The sequence below is a fragment of the Sciurus vulgaris genome, assembly GCF_902686455.1.
Source record: "Sciurus vulgaris genome assembly, chromosome: 3".
Classification (NCBI taxonomy): Eukaryota; Metazoa; Chordata; class Mammalia; order Rodentia; family Sciuridae; genus Sciurus; species Sciurus vulgaris.
Genome location: NC_136463.1, coordinates 16,446,539 through 16,462,072, shown reverse-complemented (window position 1 = coordinate 16,462,072; position 15,534 = coordinate 16,446,539). Strand labels below are relative to the sequence as shown.

At 34.7% G+C, this 15,534-nt stretch overlaps 1 protein-coding gene across 1 annotated transcript in view; it reads left to right on the top strand.

The window, feature by feature from the left end:
- The window catches only part of TLK2 (tousled like kinase 2), a 111,459-nt gene that overhangs the window by 38,940 nt on the left and 56,985 nt on the right, over window positions 1-15,534 (top strand). The window contains 5 exon segments of the mRNA XM_079134982.1: window positions 449-520; window positions 1,835-1,904; window positions 2,862-2,905; window positions 3,652-3,747; window positions 13,885-14,052. Coding sequence (XP_078991108.1) covers window positions 449-520; window positions 1,835-1,904; window positions 2,862-2,905; window positions 3,652-3,747; window positions 13,885-14,052 — 450 coding nt within the window.

Below are 15,534 nucleotides of genomic sequence, written 5' to 3'. Positions count from 1 at the left end.
CATTCATGCCTTTATAAAAGTATGTTTTAGAAAAGCTTTTCCTTTGTTATGGTCTCTGACCACCACTCAGAATCCTTAACTCTTTAATGTTGCAACTTTCACATACTACTTTTGTGAGACAAAAGACTGGGGGAATTGATTTCCCATGCTTATTTTCCTTAATGAATGACTTCAGAATTTGTGCAGATATTCTAGAAGGGAAAATTTCTACACGAGTACAGAGTTTGTAAAGCAAATGAAAATAATAGGAACTTAACATGGAGGAATTTAACATGGAGGGCTCAGTACTATAGCTGAGTTCTTTTCAAATTGTTCTGCAGGTGTTACAATTAACTCTTGGCTTTTGTCACTTGTCTTGTACATCAAAATCAGTAGGCTGCTGCTTCAGTTTTGCTATTATCTTAAATTAAAATTTCTTTTGATTCTTCAAAACATTTTTTCTTTCCAGGGGCCACTCAATAGTGAGTCTTCCAACCAGAGCTTATGCAGCGTGGGGTCCTTGAGTGATAAAGAGGTAGAGGTAAGAATCTATATCCAGTGCAAGCATTTTTGCATTCCATTTTTAGTCTGTGTTAAAAGCACTATGTAACTCCAGGGGCTATGTATTAGTGTGTGTGAATGGTTCCCTTTTGGATTGTTTGCTGTTTGCATCTATCCAACTGTGATGTTGCCCTATGGGTTTTTATTATTGTAATCAAGAATGTGCCCTGTTTTGTTTTGTTTTTGTTTGTTTTATTATTGTTATCATCAATCAAGGGCAGAAATTTGCAGTTGTGGTTGATTTAGACTAGGTACCTTGGATGTTAACATTTGTCAGCAATTTGACAGAGGGGTTGGTCACTGGCTGACTTTAGTAATAGAATTTTACTAATTATTCTTGTGGTACTGTGAATAGAACCCAGAGGTGCTCTACCACTGAGTTCCATCCCTAGCCCATTTAATTTAATTTTTTTTTTTTTTTTTTTTTTTTTTTTTTGTACCCGGTATTGAACCAAGGGCATTTGATCACTGAGCCATATCCCCAACCCTTTTTATTTTTTATTTTAGTTAGGGTTTTGCTAAATTGCTTAGGGCATTGGTAATTGCTGAGGCTGGCTTTGAACTTGGAATCCTCCTACCTCAGCCTCCTCAGTTACTGGGATTATAGGCTTGTGCCACCAGGTCCAGCTACTTTTTAAATTTTTGAGGCAGGGTCTCACTAAGTTGCCAAGGTTGGCCTTGAACTTGTGATCCTCTTGCCTCGGCCCCAGAAGTTGCTGAGTTTATACTTATGGGCTACCACATCAGGCTAGTAATAGAATTTGAAGAGGTTTTTGTTCATTTTAAATTTTTTCTGCTTAAAAGAAAGAACAGATTTTCTTTTTAAAAGGCAAATAGTTGCATGGATATAGGTGTAAGTCTAAGCACTTACTTTGTACTTGGATAACACTTTCAATAAACTGTAGTCAGTTGATCAATTATACAGATCTTTCCTTTTTATAAAACTGTGTGTTGGGTTTAAACACTTTTATGTTATCCGAGAACATGTTAAAAGATAGACATTTGCCCTACATTTGTGCTTTACAAAATATTTTATTTAAGCTTTTTAGCTACTCTTCAGGTGAATAAATTAAAGATCTGATATTTTAAGCAATTTGCCAAAAATTGCCTGGAGGATTTGGATCTAGATCCTGTACTTTTTCTTTTCCTCTGTTCTAAGAACAGGATGATGTTTCAGGATTGTCTATGACAACTAAGTCTCTTTTATATTTGTGATAATTTGCATATATGCTTATTTTTCCTAATGTGATAAGTTTACCAAAATGCTAATTTTGACTTATATGGTATTTAACAGACTCCTGAAAAAAAGCAGAATGACCAGCGAAATCGGAAAAGAAAAGCTGAACCATATGAAACTAGCCAAGGTAGTAATACTTTCACACTAATGAAAATACTGAATTCTTGTGTACTTAAGAATTTTACAGTAAATAATTAGTATGTATCCAAGGGTTCCTAACAAAGAAGGTTTGTGTATCTTAAGGGAATATCAGGCTGTTTATTACGTACTTGCCATTTGATATACACCTGACAAAACTGTCAGTTCTTTGGGGACTCTTGTTTTCCCTGTTATACTTTAATGATCTTTTCACTGCAGGATTTTCTTTAGACCTAACATGCATCCTGTGGAGAGTAGGTGACATTGCAGTTTTAACTGTTTCTTACATTAGATCAGTGATTTGTTAATAGTGGTAGCCATAAGTGGTTTCATTTTATTGCTGTTCTTCCATGCCTATTACTTAGTTGAATGTTGGAGCCCACTGGAATAAATCTGTAGAGGTGATGGTTTAGTACCATATATTTTATATAATCAATGAAAGAATAAATAGTTTGACTACATCCCCATTTCCTCCTCCCTTTCTAAGGAATAACAATCCCTCTCTTCTTGCATTATTCTTATCTTCACAAAAAATAGATAATTCATTTTGTCTCTTAGAAGGAAAATTCTCCCAACAATGTCATATAGTTCTCTGTGAAATAAAATCAACTCTATAGTTGTGAAAAGTTTGTTTTCTTAAATTAGGCATGGATTAAAGATGAGGTTTTTGTTTCCTGATTATGGCATATTTTGTTAGTATTTATAAAAGAAAGATTATTGCATCTTGAAAACAAGCTGTGAAAAATTCTTCTCTGCACCCCCTGTTCAGTTACTTATTATATGGAGGAAACAGTCTGTTCTTAAGAGTACAGGTATTTTGGTTCATTTGATAAAAATATAGTTGATGGTAGCAGTGTTTGTGGTTACTGAATACATAATGCATTTTAGTGAATGATGGTTTACATGTGCATTGGAAAAACTGTACTTACTTTGGTTTCATTTTCAGGGAAAGGCACTCCTAGGGGACATAAAATTAGTGATTACTTTGAGGTAAGTTAACTATTGGGGGAAAAAAATCTGCTGTGATTTTTCAAAAACCAAAGTCCCTGCGTTCATTCACAGCATTAGAAAGCAATTGTTTTGCCTTTGCTGTGATCTCCCCAACCCCTCTCTTCCCATCTTCATCAACCTAATGCTGCCCCATCTCTCAATAAGAGGAAATTGATGCTGACTTTGTAAATTTAAAGTTTTTTTTTTTAATTATGTGTCTTGTCTGTGATGATATAAGAATTCACATATAAGGTGATTTTATTTTTTTTTTTCCCTCCTGGTCAGACTAGGTTTTGTGTCTTTCAAAGATTAAGGTGGAATAACTTGGACTCTTCTTTTGTCCTCATCCCTTAGTCCAGTGGAACATGTAGTGAGCTCAGTGACCCATCCTTAGTGGTACTAAAGAAGACTAACACCCCCCGCACCACTGCATTTCTGCCTTGGGTATTTTGAGATAAGAAGGGAATACGTTCTTCTCTCATGTCTTTTCAAAACCATGTACACTTTCAGCTTTCTAGCCATGTTTTCTATATATCTTGGTACATTTCTGCAGGAGCTCCTTCTTAAAAATCTAGTTGAAAAGAGCAGAGTTTGGCTTATGTGGCATTTTCTTTCTACAATAAGATGTATTGACTTAAAGGGGCCATGTATAATTAACACCTGTTTGTGTTTTAATCTTTTACTCTCCTTATCTAAAGCATAGTACTGTTTTGAATTATTCATATCCATTTTTCCCTGTTGGCCAGTTTGCTGGGGGAAGCGGGCCAGGAACCAGCCCTGGCAGAAGTGTTCCACCAGTTGCACGATCCTCACCGCAACATTCCTTATCCAATCCCTTACCGGTAAGCATTCACCTGGAGAAATTTGACACCTGTTATAGGAAACCAGAAGCCCAGGAACACTCAGCAATTTTTTTTGTTTTTGTTTTTGTTTTTCCATTAATTACCCATGGGGAATAAAGCATTAGGAAGAGAACTTCATGCTATTGCCGATGAATCACTTACTTAGATTCACGTCAGTACCAGTAAATTAACTTTTTGTTAAAGAACTGATCCTATTCTCTCAGTATAATAAATTGCCTCTAAACCTGTATAGCTCATTCATCTGTCAAGGAAGTGATTCCAGCCCAAACATTAGGTTTTTATCCTTACCACACTTCATGTTCCTATAACTTAAAAAAAAAAAAAAAAAAGAAATTTATTCTTTTAAAGTCTGGTCAGCTCCTGGTATTTGAGTTAACCCCCAGGGCTTACTCAGTGATAGAAAAGCTAATGCCTTACAGATTCGAGATAGGTTTTTGTCCAAACTTTAAGTGAGATCCCAGGGTCTTAAAAGCTTTGTACCTCATTAAGTGGTTTTCAATGAGGAGTGCCCCTCAGGGGTTATTTGTCAATATCTGGTGTCATTTTGGTTGTCACAACTTAAGGATGGGGGAATGAGTGTCATAACATCTATTGGGCAGAGGCTAGTAAATGTCCCCTATTTTGATCCAAATGTCAGTAGTGCTGAGGTTGAATATTCCTGAACTAGCCAGTGTGGAATTCTGTGTTAATTTGCTCCAGTGCCTTTGAATAATTTGTTGACACTAATCAAGACCTCTGTACTCAAGAGCACTCTGTCCATAATGCTGTAGGTATTGCCTTAGGTGGGATCTTAGGGGTTGGGGTTGCTGAAATTGTAAGTTTTCATCCTAGATCTGTTTGTTTAGGAAAGGTGTTTTTCTTTGCCTTAATAGAGTTGGATAATACTGCTCTTTTCTTAAGTGGTTTAGACTTTTATATCTTTAAAGCATTTTAAAATGCACTTCCCTTCCCTTCTGTCTTTTTAAAAACATATTTATCAGAATGATTGTAATTATTAACATACTTTTGAAAACATGTTGAAGTGACAACTCAGGATTTTTTGTTATAATTTTTTCATTCTTATGTATTTAAAATGTTAGAAATATTTTATATATAGAGCTGTTTGGATAGATCATTAGATAACTGTTGAGGAGGCTGGTGTCTGTTTTTTCTTAGGTTTTAAATCAGTTAAAGTTTAAAAATATTTAATGAGATTGCAGATTATCTATTTGGAAAATATGTTTTGTAGAATTTCTGAATGTTGTCTTTTACTCTTTTCTTCCTGAAATTTTTTTAATTTGATTTTTATATTGTGGCAATCCATCATATGCCACTTAAGGTTTTTACCTAAAGACAAAAGAGATGTATTCAATGATCTGTGGGCATTTTGTGCTAGCTTGATGAATATGACTGGACTTCATCATCATTATCCAAATCTAAGCATATATTAGGTGTTGAAATAGGAACCAAATCTGTTTCCTTTCCCCATTGCACTGAAAAACTCTATCATCCCAATTTATATTCTGTGCTTCATTATTACAGTAACTTATTCGAGTATACTACTTAATTCCTTTACTCTTTCTCCATCATATTTGCCTGAAAAAAAAAGCAAAAAAAAAAAAAAACCAGCCATAATTAAATCTAATTCTCTACCTTTGCTTTGCCTGCCTTTTTAAGCAGGTCATTGGGGTTGAAGGAAACCACTCTTACTCAAGCTGATTGATCTCTCTTTATGTTCATGATCACTAACTTCAGGTGTACCTCTAGCTGCCTGCCAGTCCTGCTGTATTTCTAGTTAGTTCCTTTACCTCAGTGAAAATTTTGTCTTGCAAATTTCCGACACCTTAATTAAACTGATGCCCTTGCTTTTTTATTTTACTGAGAAAATAGAAATGATCAGAAAAGAATTTCCATGTGCTCCTACATCAAACCTGACATGCTGCTTGCATCAACACTGGGCAGAGGCCAGGGATAATAGTAAACATTCTACTAAGACAACCTCCCTACAGCAAGAATTACCTGATCCAAAATGTCAATAGTGCCAAGGTTGATAATACCTGAGCTCAATAGTGTCATTAGGTATCTCTTTCATCAGTATTTATATCTGACTTTTGGGATGAATGAACTTGCCTATCCTTCACATGTTCTGATAATTATGTATCCAACTCCCCATTTGACATTTCCAATTATATATCTAATGCACAGCTTGAACTTCTACATGCCTAAAATGGAACCCTTCATACTAAAACAACAGTAAACTGTTCTTCCTATAGCCTACCCTGTCCTAGTAAATGACAGTGTTCTCCATCCAGTAAGGTTATAACTCATGTCCCAAATATAATCCATCAGAAAATCCTGTTTTCCTTTAAAATATATTAGAATCCAACCACTTTTCTGTTCTTTTGGATCTCTGCCTTAGCTACTATCATAGGCTCCCTATTTTTTGCCCTAATCTCACATATGCTGAGTGATTGTTAAGGCTTATCCTGCTGTTCCTCTGCTCAGAATTGTCCCATTTGCTTCCTACACTGAAGTTCTTATGTGGCTTAACAGCCCCTGTGCGATCATCCACTTGTCACCTGTGCAGTGATAGCCATACTGGCCTCTTCAAACACTGTGAAGTACTTTTTTGCTTTGTCTTGTTACCTTTGTCTTGTTATTCACTCATTCAAAACATTCTTTTCTAGATATCAACATTTTGTTGCTCAGAAATGACCTTAGCAGCCAGGGGTGGTGGACCGTTAGTCCCAGAAACTTAGGAGGCAGAAGCAGGAGGATTACCAAGTACATTTCCAGCTCAGAAACTTAGTGAAACCCTGTCTCAAAAAAAATTTTTTATTAATTAGCCATAACTTTATTCTTTTTTAAATTGTTCTATTTAGTTTTACATGACAGCAGAATGCATTTTGATACATTGTACACAAATGTAGTACAACTTTTCTCTGGTTGTATACAGATGTAGAGTCACACCATTTGTATAATCATACACAAACATAGGGTAATGATGTTTGTCTTATTCCACCATCTTTCCTTCCCCCTGGCCCTCAAAATTTTTAAAAAAGAAAAAAGAGAAGGAAAAAAAGACCTTAGCAGAATGGTCTCCATTGGCCAACTTCTCCCAGATTGTGGTTTTTATACTTTGTCGTTGTCTCTAGTCCTTGAATGTTGCTTTAGTTTAATTCTTAATTATCACCCCCCCACACACACAAACACATACACACACATAAATTTTGACATATACTTAACATTTTTAATGATTCATATTTACACTTAAAGAAGAGTAAACATACCCAGTGTTCAGTCTATAGTTCAATGAGTTTTCACAAACTACCAGCATAAGAAATCAACCCTGCAGAAGTCCCCTGTGTTCCCTTCCACTAAGGCCCCTCTCTGCCAATAGACATCACTGCTGTCCTAATCTCTAACACCATAGATGGTTTTTTTCCTGTTTTTGTACTTTTTGTAAAAGGAATCATACAGTGTGTACTTTTATGTCTGGCTCCTTTTGTTCAATATTACTTGTGTGAGATTTATCCATATTGTTGTGTTTATCAGAGATTATTGCCATTGATTTGTGGTATTTTTTAAAATAATGTTTCATTTAATAATTTATTTCAATTTTTTTTTTTTTTGGTACCGGGGATTGAACTCAGGGGCACTCGACCACTGAGCCACATCCCCAGCCCTATTTTGTATTTTATTTAGAGAAAGGGTCTCACTGAGTTGCTTAACGCCTTGCTATTGCTGAGGCTGACTTTGAACTCGTGATCCTCCTGCCTCAGCCTCCTGAGCCACTGGGATTACAGATGATGTGCCACTGCATCTGGATCTACATCTTCCATTTTTATACTTTTGACTTTTTGTTAATGGGTTTTCTGTGTATTTCTGGCAAATATCATACTATTTTTTTTTTTTGGATCTAAAAATCTTTTTAACTTTTATCCTGTTTACATTTAATAAGCATTATTATATTGGGGCTTGTTAGATATGTTGCCTTTTAGTATGTTTCTGTTTATCCTGCCTGTTTTATGTTCTTTTTTTCTTTGATGTTTTACTTTAATTTAGATAGAGTTTTTGTTGTTGTGTACTCATTTCATGTTTTTTCCCTCTACTAGCAGCTGGGTCCTCTTTTGGTGTTTCTCTTAGAAATTACAGCATGCATATTAAATACACCAGTGTTTATTACCCTCCTCCCAAGTGTCAGATGCTGACCTCAGAGCCCTAACTTATTCATCCTGCTACTGACTGACTTAGGTTGCTGGGGGGAGGGGGGGGGGGAGTTATTTTGTTTTTTTTTAAAGTCATAAGCCAGGTGTGGTAGTGCATACCAGCAATCCCAGTGACTTGGGAGGCTTAAACAAGAAGTTTACAAGTTTGAGGCTAGCATTAGCAACTTGGCAAATTCTGTCTCAAAATTAAAAAAAAAATTAAAAAGGCTAGGAATGTATTTCAGAGGTTGAGTACCCCTGGGTTCAATCCCTAGGACCACCAAAAAACCAAAAACTACAAAAAATAAAACATCTCATAAAACATTGTTTTATGCTCTCCCTGTTCATTTAGATTTATCTATATGTGTACTTCTCTTTTTCTTTTTTTTGGAAATATTTTCCTATTGCATCTTATGCCTTCTATTTGAGGTCACTTTCTTTTTGCCTGAAGTATTCGTTTAGTATATGTCTGCTAGGATTTAACTCTAGGTTTTTGTTTGTTGAAGTAACTTTTTTCTGTATATATATGTCTATATTAGATTTTTATTCTTTCAACATAATTTTTATTTTCTGGCCCCCATTGTTACTATTAATATAAATCAGTTTTCATTTGCCTTTCTTTTTTCCCCCCAGCTACTTTTGAAATATTTATGTGTGGTGGCCTACAGTTTCACTAGGACGTGTTTTTTTTTTTATTTCTCTTGCTTATGATTCGTTGGGCTTTTAGAATCTGTAGGTTGTTGTGTTTCACCATTTCTAGATATAATTATCTCTTCAAATATCATTCCCTCCCCGTTCTTCTTTTCCTCCTCTCAGCAAACCATATGTTAGACCTTCTATTTTATCACCATGCTCATGCTTCTTTATTTCTTTTATTTTATTTATTTTTTTAGTTGCTGATGGACCTTTATTTTATTCATTTATTTACATGTGGTGCTGAGAATCGAACCCAGTGCCTCACACATGCTAGGCAAGCACTCTACCACTGAGCCACAACCCCAGTCTACTTTTCTTGCCTTTCAGCTCCAAAATCATGGGTTTTTTTTCCCTCTAATTTGCTGTTAACCCCATTTAATTCTTAATTTTTCCTGTTGCTTTTGAAGAAATGTTCTCTGCAGATAGTTTTGTCTTCTCTTATTTATTTATTTTGGTGCTGGGGATTGAATCCAGTGCTCCATGTGTTCTTGGCAAGTACTGTACCATTGACTTGTATTTATTTATATTTGCAGTACTGGGAATTGCACCCAGAGGTACACTGCCACTGTGCTACATCCCCAGCCCTTTTAATTTTTTAAAACTTTGAGGCACATCTTCCTGAGTTACCAATGGTGGCCTTGAATTTTCAGTGCTTCTGCCTCAGCCTCTGGAGTTAAGTCCAGCGATTCTGCCTCAGTCTTTGGAGTTGAGTCACTGATGTTACAGGCGTGCGCCACCACGCCGTGTCACCGTCTTTGTTTTTTCTGTATTTCGTACATGTGGCTGTTTTATAATCTGTGTCAGATAATTCTGGTATCTAGAATATTTATGAACCTATTTCTACTGTTTCTTGCTTTTTTTAGTTGTTGCTTATGACATTATTTCTTTTATGCTTTGTTTTCTAACTCTGTGTTCCTCATTGTTCTTGAAAAATTATTTGTGAGGTTTCTTCAAGGTCTAGGATAAAGGTGTGTTCTTGCAGGGAGAATTTTTATTAGTGTCTTTTTAGTGCCTAGAGATTTTTACCTCTCTGATATTTACTGAATTTGGGGCTTGTATTTTGTTTGGTTGGTTATTTTATTTTTTGTCTCAACCATTAAGAAATATTGACTTGGATTGTCTTAGCGTTTTTCAGGGGAACTCCTGACGCCTATACTGCCAAAGCAACTTTTGCCCCCACCTAGGATGGCTGGAGTTTTCCTCTGTGTACTCTTTTCCTGAGTGTAGCCCAGCATATTGGAGACCCAGCTTGAATTGGGAAAAAGAAACCCTTGTTGAACTCTGCCCTAGATAGGCCTGTCTGTTTGACACCACGGGGCCCTGGAAATTGAAATTCAGTATCTCCTGGTGCCCTTAGGGCCACATATGACTTTGGTGATTTTTTAACTTGTCTTCTGTTCCTAATTTTTCTTAGATTCCCCCACCCCCCTTCCTGGCAGATTCCTTATATTCTATCAAATCGTCAGTACTTTTAATGTCCTTTCAAAATATTTTATCCTCACTTTATAGTTACTGTCCAAGAGAAAATTGGTTTAGACATCTTAGCCTGCCATTATTTCTAGAAGTATTTTAACATCTTTTAGACCTTGGCAGACATTAATTGAATATATGGCAGAATGGTTAATTTTAGTATCATGGCTTCAGAGATTGATATATTTACCTAAGTAGTAAGTGTACACTGTGGTGAATGGGTATCACGAGAATTCCAGAATCTGAATTTAAGCTGGTTTTTTTTGGTGCAGTAGGAACATTGATCTTAAAGAGGACGGACGTTATTCATAAATTCAGAAACTAAACTCCTTTGTCAGAATTTGACTTGTTTTACTTTTATTGCCTAAAGCGAAAATGTTAAGTACTTTTCCTGATAAAGTATTGGAAGACTATAAAAATTTGGCAATTCTTATTTCAAAGTGGTATAATAGAAGGTACCTTCCAAAAGAATGGTTTCTAAAGAGTGCAGTGGGGCAGTGTTTCTAGACCTTTTCTGGATGTATACATGTATGTTTACATTATGGTTTTCCTCATTTCCATTGTATTATTTTGTGTAACCAACATGCTGTAAACATCTGTGTATTCTATAAATAGTGCTGTAAAGAATGTCTTTGTACATACTTTTGTATTTATGCCTCTTTTTTTCCTTCAGATAAATTTCTACATTTGCAATTCCCAAGTTAAAGAGTATGGTTATTTTAAAAAGCCACTACGTAAATTGCTAGAAGGTTATTGCAGTTTGAGATTCTCAAATTCTTTTTTTTTTTTTTTTTTTTTTTTTGCGGTACTGGGGATCGAACTCGGGGCTTTGTTTTGTTCTTGCGAGGCGGGTACTCTACCAGCTGAGCTATCTCCCCAGCCCTGAGATTCTCAATTCCCAATTTCTACCTACACTACTAATGCTGATTTTTCGTTATAATCTCTGCTAGTGACAAAAATACCTTATTTTAACTTACATTTCTTCACTAGTGATATTAAATATCTTTTCATGTATGGAATGGTCTCTTCCGTTTTTCTCTTAATGTTTGTTCAGGTCCTTTTCCTATTTCTCTGTTGGGGTATTTTTTTTTTTTTTTTTTCTTAATGATTGGTAGAAACATGTTAAGATTGCTAAGCTCAGTGATAGACCATAGCATATCAAGGTCTTGGGCTTGGTCTCTAGTATGGAGATGGGGCTAAGGGGGTGGGGGGTTATTGCTAACTCATCACTTGTATCATAAATATTTTTCACCTGTTTGTAATTTTGTCTTACAAATTTATATTGACACCATTTAGGAGCAAAAAATTTTCGAGTAGTCAAATTTGTCAGTGTTTTTCTTTTATGACTTTATGGGTTTTATGTTATTCATAGGTATTCCTGTATGTTTTATATTTTTAGTATCATGTTTAAAATGTCCTTTACCACTAAAACGGTATAAAAGCACTTTTTAAAAATGTTTTCTTCTTATGAATTTTACATATGTTAGGAATCTACCATTTTTTCTTAATCTTTACAAATATCCTACCATCTTTTTAATAAGTACCCACTAATGTGAAATATGCTCTAATCACAAATAACATATCCATATCATATGGATGTTTCTGAATTCTCTATTCTGTACCACTGGTCAATCTGTCTGTACTTAGTGTAACTTTATAGTATGTTTTGAAATCTAGTCAAGTGTCCCTGGTATTCTTTATCAAAAATTATGTGGTTAATTTTCACCATTTTTCCAAATGAATCTCGAAATTGATTTGTGAAATTCCACCAGAACAAACATGAAAAGAGAGAGAGAAACTACATGACCACTATTCTACTATAACACTTCCTCTTTGAAAGGCCCAAAACAAAATAAACCCTGTAAATATTGGTTTTTGGAGAAATTTTACATCTGGACAGTTTAAATCCCAGAACATGAAATCACCATTTAATTTAAATGATCTTTCATATTCATCTGTAAAGCTGTATAGTTTTCTTCACATGTATCCTTCATATTTCTTCTTTTTTTGTTTTTTCCAGTACTAGGAATTGAACCCCATAGTGTTCTACCACTGAAATACATCCCCATCCCTTTTTTATTTTTCATTTTGAGAAAGGGTCTTGCTAGGTTGCCCAGGCTGACCCCAAACTTTCATTTCTCCTGCCTCGGCCTCTTGAGTTGCAGGGATTACAGTCATGTACCATTGTGCCTGCTGACCTTCATATTTATTTTTTTATTTTTCGTTTAAAAAACTTTTTACTTTTTAAATTTCTTTTTTTAAATTTTTTTATTTGTTCTTTTTAGTTATATTTGACAGTAGAATATATTTTGATGTATTACACATATGTTGAGCCTAACTTCCCATTTTTGTGGCCCTTTATATTTCTTGTTTTTAGTATTTTACAGATTTTTTTCTTGCTATTTTATTTTTACCATTTTTGTGGCCCTTTATATTCTTTGCTTTTAGTATTTTACAGATTTTTTCTTGCTATTTTATTTATTTTAAAAATTTATTTACTTATTTTATTTGTTTGCAGTGCTGTAAATCCAGGGCCTCGGTCCAGGCAAGCGTGCTTCTACCACTGAGTTGCATCCCCAGCCTTTTTATTTATTTATTTATTTATTTATTTTGAGATAGGATCTTGCTAAGTTGCTTAGAACTTACTAAGTTGCTGAGATTGGCCTCAAACTTGCAGTCCTCCTTCCTCAGCCTCTCAGGTTGCTGGGATTACAGGTACGCCACCGTGCCCAGCTCCCAGCCCAATTTTTTCACTATTTTGAATCTGCATTTTCTTCCATTATATGCTTTAATTATAATTAATTAATGTTGGTATCTGAGGGAATCTACTGATTTTTATATACTTATTTTATATTTGGCCATCTTATTGAACTTATATTAATTTTTCAGGTATTTGCTTGGTTTTCTTTGTGAATATTTATATCATCCAAAAAATGACACTTTTAAATATTCTCCAATTTTATCCTTCATCATTACATTGGCTAAAACTTCTGTAATAATGCTGAATTTATTAATGTGTAACCTTTGCCTGGCTCCTAATTTTAATTAAAGGGTCTCTGGTGTAGCATCATTAATTACATTTTCTACTAATTTTTGAAAAAATACTTTCAGGTATTAAAATTGGGTACCTAGGTTTTCTAAAAGTTGGCCAAACATATGCAAATCCTTTTTGACATCCTAAGGTGAAAATTATAATTTTCTTCCCCTAACATTATTGTAATGAATTACATTAGTAAATTTGATATTTAACCATTCTTATATTTCTAGAATAAATCAAAATTGTGATTCATTGTTATTTTAGTGTACTTTGTTTTGTTTGCGTGTGTATTTTAGATATTTTTTTGCATGTAAGGTATAGAAAAGAGAAGAGTGAATTAAGTCCTATTTATGAAGTCATGGGATGGTTGTCTTAATTCTTTATTTAACTGCAGTGTGGAAATAACATTTCTTGTATATTATGAAGTTGATTTATCAAACTCTACAAAATAATCTCTTAAGTTCAGAGTTCTATAAATATAGAACCTTTAAAATGTCATTGAATAGAATTCGAGTAAGGTATTGAGTCAGATTTATAGGTAGTTAATAATCCAGTGATAATGTTATTATGCTTGCCATAATTGTTTTCCTGAGAAGTTTGCTTTCTTTTTTTCTTTTTTAATCATTCATCTTATATTCCCTAACTAGATTTTAACATGTTGAATATTTTAGCAGTGTCAGATTTTATTTCTCATCTACGTTATATATTTTCCTTAATGTTTTCCAGCGGCGAGTAGAGCAGCCCCTGTATGGTTTAGATGGCAGTGCTGCAAAGGAGGCACCAGAGGAGCAATCTGCTCTGCCAACCCTCATGTCAGTGATGCTAGCAAAACCTCGGCTTGACACGGAGCAGTTAGCACAAAGAGGTGCTGGCCTCTGCTTCACTTTCGTTTCAGTGAGTACTAAGGCTCAATTTATTCAGATGCTTGTTGTTGCCCTGGAGCTTCTTGATGAAGTTGGATTAATTATTTTAGTACAGAGGGGGACATTTTTCATTCTCTATCCCTTCTAAAGTTATTTTGATTAAGTCTGAGCACACAATAGGAAGGAAAGTATAACCTTAGATTGACAAAGAAGCAAAATGCAAGTTAAGTTCCATTACAACAAGAACATTTGTATAATTAAAAATAAATTTTCTAAACTTCAACCATCACTTATATAAACTAGTTCAAATCAGTAGGATTCATCATGTAGGTAGGGCTCCTACAGACTTGCCTTCTTACCCCCTTTGGAGTGTTGGTATATACTTTTTCCATGAGTATTCAGCTATTTGTTCCTTTCAACTTACTTATTTCTTCCTTTTGAAGAACAAGAATTTGAATGTTACAAAAACTTGACTCCATTTTAATTTGTCAAGTTGTAATGCAGTTTGAATCAAAAGTTATTATTTTCCTTGGTTTCTGTGCCCCATCAGGTACCTGTTTTTTCTAAGGGTGATATAAAGTAAGAGAATGCTCCATTGCCCTACTCTTCCATTCTTAGGGCCATCTTTCAGAATTAAAGTCACCACTGCAAAGGCAGCTTTGTAGGAAAGAAAAAGCCAAATAACTAATAACATGGCAACCAGGTTGGTGGTGGTCAGGGGGAAACTCAACTGAGGCCATAAAGAAATGCAGAATAAAACAAGATAACATTCATGAGCTATCAAATTGTCAAGGATTAATAAATTTGATAATTCTCAATGTAGTTGATAATAATAGAGATGTGTGGTTTTATACTAACTAGAAATTAATAGGTGTAGTCATTTGAACAAATTGTTAATATACCTCATTGTTAAGTTTATGTATCCTTAGGTCCAAAATTCCATTCCCATGAAACTACAAAGATTTTTGTTGAGATATTGTTTGTAATTACAAAAATTGGAAGTTTTCCTCCATGAGTGTTTCAGAGGATATAACCTCTGTGTTGCTAAATTTAGTGATCATTTCTCAGAGCTCATCCAGCACTGTTTATTAGCTATAGGTGAATCATTCCCTTCTCCTAGCACCTCTCAACATTGGAATGTTCCAGGGCTCCGTCTTCCTTTTTATTTATCTTAATTTTCTACTTTTTCTCATCTAGTTTCTTTGTTACTAGTATCTATCCTCTATGTGCAGCAGACTTCTAAGTTTATATCTGTAGTCAGATCTCTGCCCTGAATTCCAGACCTATATAGTCAGTTGCCTCCAGTCATCTCCTCTTTCTGTCTAACAAGCATATCAAATTTAACATATCCCAAACTGAACTCCATTCTGTCCCTACTCAAATCCTTTTCTCCCCACAGCGTTCCAAATCTCAATATTGTCAACTCTTTTCTTTTTTTCCAGACTAAAACCCTAGGAGTCATTCTTATCTCTTCTTTTTTAATTATATCCCAAATTCAAAGCCATCAGTAAAT